General features: G+C 44.5%; 1 protein-coding gene across 1 annotated transcript; it reads right to left on the bottom strand.

Moving 5' to 3' along the window:
- Window positions 1-10,016: 10,016 nt before the first annotated feature.
- On the bottom strand, window positions 10,017-10,697 carry LOC128595756 (NEDD8-conjugating enzyme UBE2F-like). Its single transcript, XM_053604678.1, has one exon. It carries the CDS (start codon window positions 10,695-10,697, stop codon window positions 10,017-10,019), a length of 681 nt encoding a protein of 226 aa, XP_053460653.1.
- Window positions 10,698-19,407: the final 8,710 nt, after the last annotated feature.

Here is a 19,407-nt window from a genome sequence, read left to right as displayed (position 1 = left end):
TAAAATGTGCGTTTGATTTTCATAATCGTGTGTGTCACAGGTAGGCCTTGAAATTGCCCGTGTCCCTTATGAGACATCTAAGCCCCCACTTGCCACTCTGGGTGACATTCTTCTTACCTGTTCTTTTCTGGTCAGTGTTTGAATTAGCAGTTACACTACTATTTCTGTCACTTTGAACCTATCTGTTTCTCGTGTGAGTGAAAGTGAAGTGTTTGGACTAGATTTAATGAAGCCATCACAGATTGACAAAACAGGTTTCAAAAATGATCATAGGGTCATAGGAAAAAGGTGATTTAAAATCACTATGTTAATAACAGCATGCCACAAATTAATAATTCTGAATATAATGCTTCCCCACTAAACATAAACAACTAATCCACAAACATTTTAATATGCATTACTGTTTAATATATTTACATTATACATTTTAAAAAGTATATATTTAAAAATAAGAAAACTGTTCCCACACTTCAGATTTGCACCTGTTATTTCTATGCATCTTTCGTTTTAAAGTTGGTCATTCAACAACATGTGTTGATTATTATGAAATTTGGACTTGTAAGCCAGGTAGAAATTTGAAGTCATTTCTACAATAACCAGGACCAACCAATTTCAAAATTTTCTTAATCTAAGAATTAAGAATCCATGCGATATTTCTGAGCAGTTGTAATCTAACTCCAAAGAAAGGCTGCATTTCCAGTCCCCTAAAGGTTGCCATCTCTATCTACGCTGACAGGCCTGCCACAGGAGGGTTGGTACTGCTTTTGCTGGCGCCCTCATTCTGCTTGCTCTGGGCCTGCACTCTGACTCCAAATTGCCCTCTCTGGTCCCAGTCCCTCTAGTTTTCAGGCTTGTGCTGCTTCAGGCAGCACTGATGCCAGAAGACCCTTACACATTCTCCTTGATTCTAAGGGAAATGATTTTGATTCTTGCTATTCATTTGTGAATGAGTCTTGCCATCCTTCAATCCAATTCTAACCCCATCTAAGCCCTGATTCCTGTGTGAGTGTAATATACAGTCACTTTCAGCTAAGCAAGAGCTCAGAAAGTTTGCCCAGACAAGTGGCTACCTTGACATTAGCTAAGAAGCTATCCCAGTAAAATCAGGGCAAAAATCAAGAAAGAAGCAGCCATGGGGTAGAGGCAATAGAGGGTCTAAGTCAGGATGACAAAAAAGGGAAGTCTCAGTGACAATCGTGTGGCAGGCTTAGAAAGTCACTTAACTCGAAGCAGTCGTGGGAGTGTTTGAGGAAAAGGGGGGCAGGTCAGGTGGTCTGATAGGAGAGAACAGTTAAAAACCAACCACAGGGGCTGGGTGTGGTGGCTCAGGCCCGTAATCCCAGCACTCTGGGAGGCCAAGGCAGGTGCACTGCTTGAGCTTAGGAGTTCTAGACCAGCCTGACCAAGAGCGAGAACCCGTCTCTAAAAACTAGCCAAGTGTTGTTGGCAGCTGCCTGTGGTTCCTGCTACTTAGGAGGCAGAGGCATGAGGATCACTTGAGCCCAAAAGTTTGAGGTTGCTGTGAGCTGTGATGCCATGGCACTCTACCCAGGGTAACAGAGTGAGATTCTGCCTCAAGAAAAAAGCCACTATCAGTGTGCATGGCACCCAGTATAGCATCTGCAAGAAAATACAATCCAAATATAGAGAAAATTATGATATTGGGGGCAAAAAGGAAATGCCTGATTCCAAAAAACAGAGATGTTTGTATAAGCAAGAAAATGCAATCACAGAGCAAATAGCTCCTGGTAGAAATACTCCAAAGTGAATGGTATTTGCCATCATGTAAGTATATTTATGTTACCAACTAGCTATGTGAGTTTAGGCAAGTTACTTAACTCCCCTGGGCCTTATTGTTTATCATTTGTAGAATGAGATAAAGAGAGCACCGATCTCGTGGGACTGTCGTGAGGATAAAAGGAGAAAAGTCACAAAAAGAGCTTATTCATTTCATCAGCTAATATTTATTCAGCACCTACTGTGTGCCAGGCACTGTTGTGGGTGCTTGTCATGATTCCCTGCCCTTGTGTATTCTATCAATAGGAGACAGTTAATAAACAATAAATATAATGAATATGTAAATTATAAAGTACATGAGGAGACATACGTGCTAAGGAAAAACACAGAGCAGGGCAAAGGGAATCCTGATTGCCAGGGCAGGGTAGTGGGATATGATTTTTTTTCTTTTTCCATATACATGTATTTATTAGGTTTACATTTTTTTGCCTTCACAAAATTAAAAAGCCTTAAATTATAATTACAATAACAATGTTTAAAATAAGGACTAGAAACAAAAACCTCGTAAAGAACGAACGAACAAAGACATTCAGAAAAGGAATCAGACAATTGCTACATCAAAATATTAAGCAATAAGAATAATAATAATGCAAAGAAAGTAACAGTCACCTTGTCAAATAAGAGTATGTCTACTATAGAATGCTTTGTCTCTGAGGTTCAGTATGGAGTCATCAGTTAACTTCTTTTATTTTTTTAAGTCTCAAAAAATAGACAACTAATATTTATAAATAAAAGTAACAGATAATTTCGAAAAACAGATCAGGCCAAATCTTATAGACAATAGAAAAAGAAGAAATGCTTCAAAATCATTCTACTTGATCTGGGTACACCTGATACTAAAATTGAAGAAAGTATATTATTATAAAGAGGAAATTACCAACATATGTCACTTATAAATGAGGATGCAATATCCTAAACAACATCTTAACAAGTTGAATTAAAAATTAATGTTTAAATAATGTACTTTGGTCAAAATTAAATCCAATTTATGTGAGAATTAGTCACTATTCGATTCACAGGGATCAATCCCTCAGTCATTTCTGATTGAAGTTACTAGAGATTTTACTTTTTTATTTCTAGTCTAGCCAAAGGTTTATCTATTTTATTTATTTTTTCAAAAAACCAACTCCTTGTTTCATTAATTTTCTGAATGATTTTTTTGTTTTCAATTTCATTAATCTCTGATTTAATTTTGGATATTTCTTTTCTTCTGCTGGGATTAGGCTTAAATTGTTCTTTGTCCAATTCTATCAGATGGCTTGTGAGTTTGTTGATGTGCTCTCTTTCTGTTTTTTGAATTTCTTTTTTCTTTTTTTGAGACAGAGTCTTACTCTGTTGCTCCAGGCTAGAATGCCATGGTGTCAGCCTAGCTCAAGGCAACCTCAAACTCCTGGGTTTAAGTGATCCTTCCATCTCAGCCTCCTGAGTAGCTGGGACTACAGGTATACACGATATCTGGGTGTTTTTTTTCTACCTTTAGTAGAGACAGGGTCTCACTCTTGCTCAGGCTGGTCTTGAACTCCTGAGCTCAAGCAATCCACCCACCTCGGCCTCCCACAGTGCTAGGATTACAGGCCTGAGTCATGATCTTGAATAGGCCACGCACCACAGGCCTGTAGAAGCAGGTAACCCTTAGGCAAAGGCCTGAAGGCTGTGAAGGGGTCAGACATGCAGCTACCTGGAGATGAATGTCTGGGGCAGGGACAGGCCAGTGCAGAGGTCTATAGCTGGGAGGATTCCAGCATGTTCAAGAAAGAGCAAGGAGGCCAGTGTGACCAGAGCAAAGTAAGAAAGAGAATACTACGGGCTGAAAATTGTTATGCTGAGAATAGGAATTCCTAACTCCCCTACCTCAGAGTGAGACTTATTTGGAGATGGGGAGGTAATCAAGTTAAAATGAGGTCATTAGTAAGGAGACCCTAAGCCAATACAACTGGTGTCCTTATAAGGAGAATTCTGGACACAGACAGACAGAGAGGGACGATGATGTGAAGAGTCATAAGAAGATGACCAAGGACAGCCCAAGGAAGAGACCTGGACAGACCCTGCCCTCCCAGCCCTCAGAAGGAGCCAACCCTGTCCACTCCGAGAAGGTGCTGACCTTGGCTGCTCTTGGGCTCCGGCCTCCAGACATGTGAGACACATGAAGCCACCCCATCTGTGCAGCTTTGTTGTGGCCACCCAAACAAACAAATGGAGTCAGACAGAGAGGTACTGGGAGACATTTTATGATTTTAAGCAGAGAAGGAATGGTCTGATGGATGTTTCAGGAAAGTCCACGCTGGCTGCTGAGGCGGGGACAGGCCAGCTAGAGGGGGAACATCACACAGTCTCCACTGGGCCAGAGCAGCGGGGTGCTGGGAAATGGTCTGATGTGGGATATGGTTTGCAGGTGGAACCAGCAGGATTTCCTGATGGATTGGCAAATGGGGTGTGAGAGTAAAGGGGAGCCAAGGCTAACTCCAAAACTTTGGGCTGCACAACCGTCAGGCTAGAACTGTCACTGGCAGGGCTGGGGGGACCGCAGGGCAGTGGCTTTCAGGGACACTCAGTTATGTTTGAGTCAAGAAGAGAGTGGGAGGCCGACGCAGTAGATCGCTTGAGCTCAGGGGTTTGAGACCAGCCTGAGGAAGAGTACGAGACCCTGTCTTTAGAAATGAAACAGGGCAGTGCCTGTGGCTCAAAGGATTGGGCGCTGGCCACATATACCGGAGGTGGCGGGTTCAAACTCAGCCCTGGCCAAAAACTGCAAAACAAAACAAAAACAAAACTAGCCAGGCCTGTGGCAGGCTCCGGTAGTTCCAGCTACTCAGAAGGCTGAGGCAAAAGGATCCCTTGAGCCCAAGAGTCTGAGGCTGCTGTGAGCTAAGATGCCACAGCACTCTACTGAGGGCAACAGAACAAGATTCTGTCTCACACACAAAAAAAAAAAAAGAGGAAGAAGAAGAGAGGCAGACAAATGTGTCTGGGGTCAGGGGAAGGATCAGGGCTGGAGACAGGAGCCTCAGAGCCACCAGCATACGGATGACATCATGAGACGGGGTGAGAACACCAGGGCCTGGGGAGGGCAGGTGGAGAAGGGGAGAGGTCTGAGAATGGAGCCCTGGGTGCCCTGCCCCTCAGAGGGCGGCAGAAGGGAAGGACCCTGTGAGGGAGCCTAGCAGGGAGGTACCTGAGGGAAGAAGTGGGGAGTGTCAGGGAAGAAAGGGGGACCAGCAAGGCAGAAGATAGCAGTGCTTGGCACCTAGTCAAGGTCCTTAACTCTCAGGCCTGTCTTATGTTTATTAACGTCATCGCTGGGAAGAGATGGAGAGCCAGGAGGGTGTGAATAAGAGCTGAATCTGCCTGAGCCACAGTGGAGTCAGGAGCTGGTGTCTCCAACATTTAGATCAAGAGACAGCACGGTAAGCACCTTTAGAAACACAGTCACCGGCTCGGCGCCTGTGGCTCAAGCGGCTAAGGCGCCAGCCACATACACCTGAGCTGGCGGGTTCGAATCCAAACAACGATGGCGGCAACCAAAAAATAGTTGGGCGTTGTGGCGGGCACTTGCAGTCCCAGCTACTTGGGAGGCGGAGGCAGGAGAATCGCTTAAGCCCAGGAGTTGGAGGTTGCTGTGAGCTGTGACGCCACTGCACTCTACCCAGGGTAACAGCTTGAGGCTCTTTCTCAAAAAAAAAAAAAAAAAAGAAACACAGTCACCTCAGAGGAGGGGGGCACAGTGGGGCACGGGGAATGGTTGGGACAGGGGCTTGAAAAAAATACGCCTTTTGATATTATTTGATTTTTTTTTTTTTTTTTTTGTAGAGACAGAGTCTCACTTTACTGCCCTCAGTAGAGTGCCGTGGCGTCACACGGCTCACAGCAACCTCCAGCTCTTGGGCTTATGTGATTCTCTTGCCTCAGCCTCCTGAGCAGCTGGGACTACAGGCGCCCGCCACAACGCCCGGCTATTTTTTTGTTGTTGCAGTTCGGCCGGGGCTGGGTTTGAACCCACCACCCTCGGTATATGGGGCCGGCGCCCTACTCACTGAGCCACAGGCGCCGCCCGATATTATTTGATTTTTAAATGACTGTACATGTGTTTCTTTGATAGAGAAATTGTAAAGGACACAAAAAGGACTTTTGTGCACACTTGTCAAAGGTGATTTATGAATGGGGCTTGAGGGAGTGACTGCAGAGCCCCACAAGGCCTTTTAATGACATCTTAGTGCTAGGACATCTTATTCTTTATTCACCAGGCTCTTTTCTGCCTGGGCAAGAGGAAACGCAGAGCCCAGGTGGGATCAGAGTAACACAGAATAACAGAACAATGTAACCTCCATATTGTACCCTCATAATAATTCTTTCAGGGGAAGAAGAAAGCAGAGGAGGGGAAGTTAGAAATCTCCTTTTTTCTCCTAGGTTGTCTCTTCTGCTCACGCCCTGCCTCCGAGGGTCAGGAGACAATGGGGTGACACGTTCCCACATTGTAATCTCCCCGCTGCACATCAGCCCCTGCACCAGCCAGGCTGGGAGAGACGATGTGGCCTTTCAACTTTAGAAAATGAGAATTCTCAGAAAAGCAACAGAAATGCATGTGGAAAATGACTGAAATTCCTGGGTGTCAGGAGAGATGATGACCTGAACAAGAAAGATGACTGACTGTGCCTGAGGGAAGGGTTTTATAAATTTGTGTGACTTTGTCAGTAACATAACCATAAAAATTACCTGAATACAATGCTTGGGATTCTGAAACACAAGCCCGGAGTAAGTCTCTGGGCAGGGAATCCTGGAACTGCGACACTACACTACACCCTCCCTGTTAGCAAAGAGAGAGGTAAGAAGAGAGAAGTGTGGTTGGTAGGCTGGAATCCTAACCTTTTCCTTGCTATGTTAACGCCTTTTGTGATATTGGGCATATTGATTAGCCTCACTGTGTTTGGGGGCTCCTCTAATTATAAGGGAAACAACTTTATTAATTTTAAACATAGGAGAAGGGGGGAAATCCTAATTCTGAGAATATAAATTATCCTGAAGAGCCAGCTGCCGAGGAATATTCATTACTCAATGTTCTGTGCTGGTAGAGAACTGAGTAAGCGGGGAATCTTTCAGGAGTCATTTAAAATCCCACAGTGACGCGTTTGCCGCCACTAACTAAAGAGGATGACTTCACAGTCTGCTAGATTCTACGGTAATTATCTTTACCTTGAAAGCTTGCCTACACTTTCTTAACGTCAATTTAAATCCATCACTCCTTCTTAATCCTCTCCTAAACTAGTTGTGCTTCTGTCTTTGTTTTCACCCCTAGAAATGCACTTGCAGAAAACAGTCTGATTTCACTACAGTTATTTTTACATTTTATATATATTCCAGTTGCTTCAGTCTTCACTTTTAAGCCATCCCTTCTAAGTTCTACAGTGGGTTGGAACTCTGTAGGAATGATATGGTTTGGATAAACCCCCCCACCCCAAATATCATGTTGAAGTTGGATTCCCTAATTTGGAGGTGGAATCTGGGTGGCAGGTGCTTGGGTCATGAAGGTGGATCCCTAATCATTGGCTTGGTGCCTTCTCTCTGGTAACGAGTGTGTTTTTGCTACTAATTTACACGCCGCTGGTTGTTTAAAAGAGCCTGCCACCTCCTCTCTCTTGTACCTTCTCTAGCCTTGTGACACACCTTCTCCCCCTTCATCGCTTTGATTGGAAGTCCCCCGAAGCTCTCCCCAGAAGCAGACGCTGGCCCCATGCTTCTTGTACAGCCTGCAGAACTGTGAGCCAAATAAACCCCCTTTCTTTATAAATTACCCAGTCTCAGGAATTGCTTGTATGGCAACACAAAAAGAACAAACACAGGGAATCACCAATTTTCATAGAGAAAAGAGAAGGCATGAAAACATCCACGCACAGCACAGGCACAAGGACATTGCTGGTAATTAGGGATGCTGGGGGGATAAGACCGCAGTCCCAGAGGATTGTGGAGATTGTCATAGATAACGGGACTGACTGGAAAAAGCTTCCTGTAGGAAGCAGGCCTGTCTTTATGTAGCAAAAGCTTATATTAATTCTGAACCTATTATCTTTTGCTTGTCTTTAGAGACAACTGCTTCCTAAATAAATGTGCACCACACCAAATCTGAGGTTTAGAAGCCGCGGGAAGTTTGATGTATCTGGCTCGCCTTTGTGCTTTTGCTTGTCGGTGTGTTTGAGCCCCGTCATTTTCACACCTGCTTTACTTTCTGCGGGAGTATTGGCAACACCTCTCAGTTTAGCTTGCCTCTGCATTTCCTGTGTGGCTCTTTGCTCTTCCTTGAAGATCATTGGTTAACATGAGAGATCAGGCCACAGCCACCCCTGGCCTCAGGCCTCCATGCCTGGGGACTGGGGGCCACAGGTCACCGTTTGTGGCCTGGAGGCTTTGGTTGTGGTTTCAATCCATGCACCTGTATGCATTGGAGAGCTGAGCTTTGCTGTTTCTCGACAGTAAAAACTTTGTCAAAATAAATCTTTCTCACTTTGGGTGGGCTCTTTTCATCTGTCAAATAAGGGAAACTATTGGAAGGTCATCTGGTATTTGAGGGCCAGCCTCTTTTCTGCGGGAGCTGGCGATGTACTGCCCCTCGTTCTTTTGGACCAGTGGTGGGTTTCCCCCGCTTCTTTCCCTCAGTGTCTGCTCACAGTTCTGTGCAGGCAGGGAGTTGGCCAGATGAGGGCACAGCTGGACCAAGGCCACAGGGTATTTCTTCTCGTCCCCTTTTCACCTGTTCTTGCTCACTCTGAACATTGGTTTTATTATTGCTTCCTTAGTCGCCCGTGACTCAGTCTTTATTGGCAAGGGTTTGAAAAGAACTCACTAGCAGAACCGTAGGCCTTTAATGGTGATGGGTCTTCGTGCCGTGTGCGACCCTGCGAGGGCCATTTCCACCTGTAGCCTGTGATTATGTGGAGAGTCACACTAGCTGGCTAGTCACACGGCGGGGGGCTCTTTGGGCAGAGGGGACTTGGTGTCCTCATCCTTAACCTGGGAGTGAGAAGGCTGCCTCCCTCACAGGTGTCTCTGAGGAATTAGGAACCAAGAAAGTGACTGCTTAGCATATGGCTGAATGTCAAGGACAATATAAATGCTTAATTTCCTTTATTTCATAGTTGTTGGGTGGTCATGTGAATGTTGCTGTAGAAACCATAATTCCTGAATTCCCTGACACTTATCTATGCGGTTGCTTTTAAATGAGGCTGTACATTTAAATCTTGTGATTTCTTTTTAATATTAGAGAAGTAACAAGAGGGATCACAGCTTGATCTCCAAGTCTTTTTGTCTTGAACTCCTGAGCTCAGGGGATCCTCCTGCCTCAGCCTCCCAAAGTGCTAGGATAATAGGCATGAGGCACCATTTCCGGCCTGTCTTTTTTGTTAGAAACAATGTGAGCAGTCACTGATTCCTACCCAGAAACATCTATTGTCCCGTTATCTAATCCATTTCTTTTTTTCACCAAGGCCATATCTTCCTTCCATCCAGCCAGCCATTCATCCATCCAGCCAACCAGCCAGCCAGCCAGCCAGCTAGCCAGCCAGACACACTACATTTCCAACTCATGAGCTGAATGAGCCCAATGTGAGTAGCTCAGAACTATTGATTTTCTTTTTTGTGTGTGTGTGTGTGTGTTTCATATTTTCTTTGTATTTCTCTTCAATAGTTGATTGACCCAACATCTTTCTGTCTGCTCTATACAATGAAAATACAAACTAAATGAGAATAGAAAACATAATTAAAGCATTGAATTGTACAAATTACAAATATGTTCCAAAATATACTTACATTAAATAAAATATGCATTTCATTAAGAGATCTACAGTGGATGACTCTATGCATTCTGGAAAGCTTCACGACACCTAGGCAGGGCCAACTTTCGTGGAAGAAGCTAAGAGAATTTGCATCCAATCACAGTTTATAGCGGGTTTCTTATTGCCAATCTGCAAGTTACACTGAACATATCCTTAGCGTCACTAGTGCAGGAAACCAATTTTGTTTGGGGAAAGGGTAAGCAAGCTCTAGCCTCAATTTTGAGTTCATTACAACTTTCAAGAATTTCACCAACCTATACAGTACAATTTCAAAAAAGTAAACATGTTAAGGTAAGCAGACAACTCTTGAGAAGCCCAGACACGTGTTCTTGCTGTGTTTACTTTGAACTCTCCATCTACAATGGGCAGTCATGAGATGATCTCCTTCGGACAACATGGTCACAGGGCTGGGACAATCCAGAGGGGCTGAGGGAGCGTGAGGATGGGAGCGAAGGGGCCACCTCTTGCTGCTTCACGTTGGAGACAAGCTGCGTCCAGTCCGTGGGCCTGCAGCGTCCCCTTCATCATCTGGCAGCGCTTGATGTAGTTGTCCACTTTGTTCCCGAAGTCCTCCTTGTCCCGCAGGTGATGCTCTGCAGCCTCAATGTTCAGTGGGTCATCAAAATTCAAAAGATCAGTAAACAAAGAGTTTAATCCCCAAACAACATCCTTCAGTGTTTGTGTGGGAGCCCAGCCAGTGCCATGGATCGAGTGCTCTCTCAGTAAACTTAGGCAAATTTCACCTGTCTCTGTGATGTTGGGGTGCCAGATCCTGGTCAAGCATTTCACCTTGGGAGGCACCATGTTGTACTCATCAGGGACTTCAGTTTCAAACTGAAACTTTCCACCCTGGTAGTAACCCTCATCTGGGGTTACAGTTAGTTGAAAGCAATGAAGCTTGTTTGGATCAGGAAAAAGCACTTTACATGTACAAGGTAAATTAGCTTCAAGTTCTGCAACCTCTTTAACAAGCAACTTGTCTCTCACAGAAACCCTCCGAGTGGAATCCGATGCTGTGGCTGATGTCCGGGACCCTCTGAGACCATCATCGTGCTTCAGTTTGCTTGCCAGCGTTAGCATGCCTTTACCCGGGGTACCCGCAGACAGATGAGGCGGGCTCGGCGCCCAACACCATGCCCGGCACGGGCGGCGGCGGCCAGACGCGGCCCCTCACAGCCACACCGGCTCTGGGCGGCGGGACCAGAAGTCAGAACTATTGATTTTCTAGTGCAGGTTTAGAACTGGGAGGCTGACTTCTTGGAGTGACAGAAGGTTTGGCACAGCTGGTGAGATGAAGGGGGAGGTGACTAAGGGTGTGTCTGCTGAGGCAAGGGTAGAGGCTATGGTAATTCAGAGGAGTACAAGAGGCTTCTCATGAGGGGGGTGCCTGGCCTCAGGAAGCAAGCAGCTTAGGAAAATAGGTCCTGACTGTAAGCCCTCACTGCAGGAACTCCTGGACTCCCACACACCCTGCAAACCCCCCTCTTCCCTGAACAGGACCTTGGTGGTTCCCGAATCTTCTCCATGGCCTCTGAAGCACTTCTTTGAGCTGTGTGCACCTCTCTCCCATCATGCCCGGGCTCACTGTCACAGCTGCTCCCGGGTCAGCCCTGCACCTGCTCAGGCTCACATGACTAAGCTGGAGCCAGCCCGCCCCTCTCCTAGCCATACCGGCCTTGTTCCAGCAGTTCCTTACAGACATCCCAATGTCACAACTTTTTTTTGTTTGTTTGTTTATTAAGAACATGTTCTCAGCTTTTTCTTTGTTGAAAATGGCTCTTCTATTCCTAGCAGCCATCAGCCAGTGTCTTTTCATGCCCTTCCCAGTGTCAGGGTTCACATTCCCAAGATGCTCTGCTTCAGGAGAAGACAGACCCTACAGGATCCCAGCAGGACATGCTGGGGTTCCTGAAACGGGCACACTGGTTGATTCTCTCTGGGACTTTTGCTTCAGAGCAAAAAAGACCATCAGATTATTGTGGCTATATCTTTTCTAAATCAAACACATCATCATCCTCCCATTTTTCTTGGAGGAAATGCTATTTCCATCTCGTTCAGCCAGCTCACATAGCTGAAGATCATCCCTGCCTGTTCTAGTCCCCCCTCCCCTCTCTGCGGTCTCCAGGCCCAGCTGACTGCTGCTGGGTCTACAACTCACCCCTCGCTCCCACTTTCTATTTTGCCTCTCCCATCTTAAAAAACAGCTTTAGTAGGCCGAGGAAGTGGACTGCTTGAGCTTAGGAGTTTGATACCAGCTTGAGCTAAAGCTAGACGCCCATCTCTAAAAATTCAGAAGGCTGAGGCAAGAGGATTGCTTGAGCCCACGAGTTTGAGGTTGCTGTGAGCTATGATGCCACAGCACTCTACAAATGGTGACAAAGTGAGACTCTGTCTCAAAAAACAAACCAGCTTTATTGCTATATTTTACTTAAGATAAAATACACCTTACTCCAGTGCACCATTCAATTTTTTTTTTGTAAATTTCCTTAGTAGGCAGCCATCACCATCAATCAGCTTCAGGGCTTTTCCATCAGCCTGATAATGATCCCACCTCCAGTCCCAGACAGCCACTAAGTTACTTTCTGTCTGTGTGGATTTGGCTTTTCTGAACATTTCCTTGGAACAAAATCACACAACATGTGCTCTCTTACGTCTGGTTTCTTTCACGTACTCTGACACTTTTGAGGCTCACCTGTGTTGTAGTATTAATACTTCATTCCATCTTATTGCCAAATAATTTATTCCCTTGAGTGGAAACCACCACATTTTGTTTGTCCATTCACCAGCTGAGGAACATTTAGTTTGTTTCCAACCTAGGAACATTTAGTTTGGTACTATGGACTTTTGGGTCCAAGTCTTTGTGTGAACATATATTTTTATTTCTCTTGGGTAGATACTTAGTCATGGAGTTGATGGCACAGTGATTTTATATTTAACTTTTTGAGAACTGCTGAACTGTTTTCTAAAAATGGCTGCACCATTTTACATTCCCACCAGCAATGTATGAGGGTTCTCATTTCTCTACATCCTCAGTGATGTTGATATTGTCTTTTTGATTATAGTTGTTCAAGTGGGTATGAAGTGGTAAACCAGTGTGATTTTAATTTTCCGTTCCCTGCTGACCAATGATGTGGAACATTGTTTCATGAGTTTACTAGCCATGCGTATGGCTACTTTGATAAAATAGCTGTTCAATCCTTCAGCATAAGGTTGTTCAGCTTCCATGTTTTTGTATGGGTATGCAGGTTATTGAGTTCAACTTTTATTCCATGATGGTCTGAGAAGATACAAGGAATAATTTCTATATTTTTTAAAACTTGCTGAGGTTAGATTTGTGGCCTAGGATGTGGTCGATTTTGGAGTATGTTCTGTGGGCTGATGAGAAGAATGTGTATTCAGTTTTGTTGGGATGAAATGTTCTGTAGATGTCTGTTAAGTCCAGATGTTGAATGGTTAAGTTTATATCTAAAATTTCTTTGCTTAGCTTCTTTTTGGAGGATCTATCCAGCACTGCTAAAGGGGTGTTAAAATCTCCAACTATTATGGAACTGGAGGAAATCAAGTTGTTCATGTCTGTTAGAGTTTCTCTTATAAATTGAGGTGCATTCTAGTTGGGTGCATAAATATTAATAATTGAAATCTCATCATATTGGGTATTACCTTTAACAAATATGAAGTGTCCATCCTTATCCTTCCTTATTTCGGTTGGTTTAAGGCCTATTGCACCCGCGAATAGGATTGCAATGCCTGCTTTTTTCTGCTTTCCATTTGCCTGGAGCATAGATGACCATCCCTTCACCTTGAGTCTATATTTGTCTTTTAATGTAAGATGCGATTCTTGTATGCAGCAGATATCTGGCTTGAGTTTTTGTATCCAGTCAGCCAACGCATGCCTCTCAATTAATTCACATTAATTGAGAATATTGATAAGCCTTTCCAGAGTCCGTTGGACATTTTTAATCCTTTTGCGACTGTGGAAGTTGAAATTTGATCAAAAAATTTTTTTGGGTGGGTTTACTTTTGTGGTGGAGGATTACACTGGTCTTTATGGAGGATAGATCTGAGAATATCCTGGAGAGCTGGTTTAGTTGTGGCAGATTTCTTCAACATGTGAATGTTGTTGAAGTATTTAATTTCTCCATCATAAATGAAGCTCAGTTTACCTGGATACAGGATCCTGGGTTGAAAGTTATTTTGTTTTAGGAGATTAAAAGTCGATGACCATCCTCTTCTAGCTTGAAAGATTTCAGCAGAGAGATCTGCAGTTATTCTGATATTTTTGCCCTTGTAGGTGATGGTGTTCTTTCAGAATGGCAGCTTTCAGAATTTTCTCCTTCATATTAACTTGAGTGAAATTGATTATGATGTGTTTGGGGGATGTCTTATTTGGGTTGAGTTGTGCTGGAATTCTGAAACTGTCTGCTATCTGAATTTCAGAATCTCTTGGCATGTCTGGAAAGTTCTCCTTCATAATCTCATGGAGAAGAGACTCTGTGCCTTGTGAAGCCACTTCATTGCTTTCAGGGATCCCTGTAAGATGAATATTGATTTTCTTCAAATTGTCCCAGAGCTCTCTGAGAGAGTGATCTGTTTTTGCCCTCCAATTCTCTTCCTCTTTGAGAGTTTGGGAGCGTTCAAAAGCTTTGTCTTCAATGTCAGAAATCCTTTCTTCTGCTTGCTCCATTCTGTTACTGAGGGATTCTACTGTGTTTCTCAGATCTTTGAGGGCTGCAACTTCTCATCTCAATGTGTCAAAATCTTTGGCATTTGGTCTTTGAATTCATTGAATTCTTGAGATATCTTTTGGATTACTGCTTTGAATTCTAATTTGATCTTATTTGCTATCCAGATTCTGAATTCGATTTCTGACATTTCAGCTATTTGTTTGTGCATGGGATCTTGTGCTGTGTCTGCCCCATTGATTCTTGGGGGAGTTGATCTACTCTGATTATTCATATTGCCAGAGTTTTTCTGTTGATTTCACCTCATGATTGTTTTTCACCGTTGCTTCTGGCCGTCCTCAGAGTTGGGGAGGTGTCTCTCCAAGATTAGACCCCAGCGGGATCACTCTGTTGTTGTTGGATCTTTGTAGGGAGTGACCCTGTGTGGTTCCTCTGGGGCTGCCCCAGCCAGGGAGTTCTGGTTGTGAAAGCAGCTCCGGAGTGTGACACACCCAGATCCAGCAACAGGGTGGGAGGTGGTGTGCACGGTTCTGGGAGTGCCTGGTGCCCAGTGACTTTGGCACAAGACAGCCCAAGGCTCCAGCAGTCTCTGGCCAGGAGAAGGGCTCTGCGCAGAGGCAGGGAGGGCTCCGGAGGGCACGCGGCTACCAGAGCCCCTGGCCAGATGAGTGGGCCGGTGTGGAGGGAGGGAGGGTACAGGAGGGAGGACACAGGGTTGCACGGTTCCCCCAGTTCTTGGTCAGGGCATGCGGAGGCCCTGCGGGTGCAGGGCGTGGGTTGGGGGTTGCGGCACAGCTCTTATGGAGGTCCAGGCAGTGCCAAGCCCAGGAGTTTGAGGTTGCTATGAGTTGTGACGTCACAGCACTCTACCCAGGGCAACAGCCTGAGGCTCCGGTGTGCCAAAGCCAGTCTCACTCTGCCCCTGAGGTTTAAGGCTGTAAAGCAGCTCAGTCACTAGGTTACTAGCTCCGGCCCCATCTTTCGTCTGCAGCCCTGAGGGTGGAGCTTGCCGGGGCAGTTCTCTCACGGTGGCTCCCTGTGGCCCACAGCCAAACACTGTTAGCTCTGTCAGGCTCAGCGGGTCAGTCTGGGGCCCTAGACAATGCCCAAAGTTCTCTGCACTTCTGCTCAAGCTCTCCCCAAGGCAGTTCAACTGAGTGCCAAGTCCAAAAACATGGAAAGAGTTCACAGGTTAGGTCTTTCCGGTTTGCAGTCTCACTGCTGCTTGTACTTAAGGCTGCTGGTGGGATTAGGTTGATCGAACACATGCAACCACTTGCCAGTTTTCCACTGTTTTTGTCCTCCTCTTGGGGTCCAGAAGTCCCTTGTTGACTCCCTGTATCCTCAAAGGGATGATTATAGGCAGATCCCATCTGACAGAGATGCCTGGAGTCTTATTTCCCCAGACTCACCGTGCCCTGTTGCAGGGAGGCTGTTACTTGGCTGCCATCTTGGATTGTTCTTGTAGCTCCGGGTTTTTTGAAGCCAATATATAAGCTTTTTTTCTTTCCCTTTTCCTTTCCTTCTTTCTTGACAGAATTTCACTCCATTGCCCTGGGCTAGAGTGCAGTGGCATTATCATAGCTCACAGCAATCTCAGGCTCTTCGGCCAAGCAAGCCTCCTGCCTCAGCCTCCCAAGTAGCTGGGGCTGCAGGTGCCCACCACAACACCTGGCTAGGTTTTGTATTTTAGCAGAGACAGGGTCTAGCTCTTGCTCAGGCTGGATCAAACTCCTGAGCTCAAGCAATCCACCTGCCTCAGCCTCCCAGAGTCCTGGGATTATAGGTGTGAACCACTGTGCCCACCCAGCCTTTTCTCTTCCCTCCCCTCCTGTCCCCTCCAGTCCCTTCTCCTCCCCTTCTCTTCTCTCTTTGTTTCTTAGATTGGATTTGCTCTGCTCAGTCACCCAGGCTGACTCATTATAACATTCAACTCCTGGGTTCAAGTGATCCCCAACTTCAGCTTCCTGAGTAGCTGGGAGTCCAAGCACACACCATAACGCCCAGCTAATTTTTCTTAATTAAAAAAAATTCTTTGTAGAGACAGAGTCTTGACTCCTGGGACCCATCTTAGCCTCTCAAAATGCTGGGATTACAGGTGAGAGCCATGTTCATTCTTTTAATTTTTTATTAAAATACTTTTTTCTTATTTTTTCATTCTTAAAAAGTGTTTTTTCTTACCTAAATCTTGAAGTAATACTGCTAAATCCTTGAATGTGAATAAGTGAGAAATACATTTGTACAGAGCACACACACAAAAAACACACACATGTTAAACGATGTTATCGATGTTATGACCTTTTGAAGTTGAACTGAACTGGTCAAATGTACCCAGACATGCTACACACATCCATTTTACCTGGTACTCGTACGCTTTTTAGAAATGATCAATTGTACTTCCAACAAGATCTCTTAAAATGTATACACTTTTTGGCACCTGGGGTATATTTATAATCTGTATCATCTACCTACCTATCTATCAGTTATAGTTTCAGTTACATCACTAATTCTCTAGGATAACAGAAAGTAAAAGTTATAGATAACCAGTGTAGGATGCCAACCCAAAAAATCTCTGAAACTACAGAAATTCTAAAAGCTCAAGGTAGATTTGAAAAAGTCACGATTAAAACTAGAATTAAGGCCAGCACAGCAGCTCACGCCTGTAATCCTAGCACTCTGGGAGGCTGAGGGAGGCAGACTACTTGAGCTCAGGAGTTTAGGATCAGCCTGAGCAAGAGGAAGACCCCCTTCTCTACTAAAAATAGAAAAACTAGCTTGGCATTGTGGCAGGTGCTTGTAGTCCCAGCTATTCAGGGGGAGGCTGAGGCAAGAGGCTCTCACTTGAGCCCAAGAGTTTGAGGTTGCTGTGAGCTATGACACCACTGCACTCTACTTAGGGCGCAGAGTGAGATTCTGTTTCAAAAAATACAGTAAAATAAAATGAAATAAAACAAAACTAGAATTAGGAGTACCTTCTATACAACATGTAGTTTCCCAAAGAAAACTCTTATAAACTGGACAAGAACCACAATAAACCTACTTAAGGCTATGGGAGAATGGCCCAAAGCAGGCAGAGTGCACAGGATTCAAGGATTCAATCCCTGGAAAAATGGACTTTTACCTGACTGCTGAGCATAGTGGCCAGAATGGAAGGAGAAGGCCAGTCTTATTGGTTTGGGGCATTACATGGTGGGGTTCAGGGCTGTCACAGTAGTTGGAAAGGGAGGAGGAAAATTCTGGAAAGGAGAGAGCTGGAGTGAGGCATCCCTGAAATCCACATTACATCTCTTTCAGTTCTTTGGCTGATATATTTGAACTCTGAAGATACAAAAGAGCTCCAAGAAATCCAGAGAAAGTATCACCTAGGTGAAGGAATTGAACAGAGATTTCAGTGCTGCCAACTGCAGGAAGCAAAGCTTGGAGTTTGAGACCCAAGTTTAAGGTGCTCAGCAAACCTGTTGGGCTTTCCATTGAAATCCCAGAAGGACCACACTTTAGGAATAAAGAACAAATCCCAGGACTATGGGTTTTGTCTTAGATCTTAGGGAAAACAATGAAATAGATCCAGTCTAACAAAGCATAAATTCAAGCCTCCCCAAGTTCAAGGTGATCTGCTAGTAACTTACTGCCTGCTAGAACAATCAATACTCTTCAAGAAGAAACAGAATCCGGAGTTTCTGCCATGTAGAATGTATAATATTCAGCACACAATTAAAATTTGGTGTATATGAAAAAAATAGGAAAATGTGATTTTCAGACTCAGGAGAAAAATCAGTTAATAGAAAGTATGAAGTGAGTAAGAGTTTGAAATTCAGACAAGAGCTTTAAAGCTCCTATGTTCAAGAATTTAAAGGAAAAGAGACAGATAAATGGATATATGGATAATATTTTAAGAAGGGAAAACACTGTATTAAAATTGTTAAATTTTGTTGCCAGGAAACTCTCACCATAAGATATGCTAGAGGAAATGACCAAGTTGGAAACTCAGCTCTATAGAAAAAAATGAAGGGTCCCAGAAATGGTAAAACTGGATAAACTTAATTTTTTTTTCTAGTTTCACTGAAAGATGACAGATTGTTTAAGGTAAAATTGATAAGACCGTACGTTATTATGGGTCTTACCATATATGTAGACATATATATCAAAATAGTAGCACAAAGGAGGGAGGGAAATGGAAAAGTTGCAAGTTTTTATTTTAGGCTAAGTGGCATAATGTTACTCTCAAGTAGCCCACAATATGTTAAAGAGGCACATTAAAATAAGAGTACACCTGTACTCCCAGCTCCACAAGAGGCTGAGGCAGGAGGATCACTTGAGCTGAGGAGTTTGAGGTTGCAGGGAGCTAAGATTATGCCACTGCACTACATCCCGAGCAACAGAGGAAGACTCTGTTTCTATAAAATCCCAACTAATCAAATCACCACCACCACCATAACAAAACTCCCCAAATCTCCCTAGAGTACATAGAAAACAGAACCATGAACGCAACAAAATGAAACTCGAAAACACACGTAAATAAAAATAGTCGAATACAGAGGAGTATATGGTATGGATTCTGTGAATTAAAAAACCCAACTTCAGTGAAAACTAATCTATAGCGTCTACATCAGAATAGTAGAGATTCTGATAGAATCTGATAGGGGTAGAGATTGCCTGGGAAAAGGCAGGAGATAACTTTCTGGAGACGAATTTATATCTTTATTGAGATGGTAGCTTACCAGGAGTATACATCTATCAAAATTCACAGACCTGTAGACTTAAAATTTGTGCATTTCACTATATGTAGTTTTTACATCAATTTTTAAAAGCCTTCAAACTCCTGAGAAGCCTCCGGTTATAAGCTTTGACCAACAGAGGGCGCCCTGAGTCCACCAAACGCTCCGGCGCCTCGGGCTACTCCGGGAGGCAAATGAGGCCGGCTCCGGGCTCCCCGGTCCCTAAAAGGTGATCGCGAAGCTCCCAGGCCCGTCCCCCAGACACCCCGCGTTCCCCACCCGCGGCTTCACCAGTTCGCCCGTTTCACTGGCCACAAGCCGCTTTTTGGCTGAGAAGCGGCTCGTAGCTAAGTGTTATTCTCCGCAGCACCTACGCGGAACACTAACGCGGGG

This window comes from Nycticebus coucang, chromosome 10 (genome assembly GCF_027406575.1).
Source record: "Nycticebus coucang isolate mNycCou1 chromosome 10, mNycCou1.pri, whole genome shotgun sequence".
In the NCBI taxonomy this organism is placed as follows: Eukaryota; Metazoa; Chordata; class Mammalia; order Primates; family Lorisidae; genus Nycticebus; species Nycticebus coucang.
Note: the sequence above shows the minus strand (reverse complement) of the source record. Positions and strands in the feature narration are given on the sequence as shown.

Excerpts from the sequence above, each read along its gene's own strand:
- LOC128595756 (XM_053604678.1), bottom strand. The coding sequence starts at position 10,697 with ATGCTAACGCTGGCAAGCAAACTGAAGCACGATGATGGTCTCAGAGGG.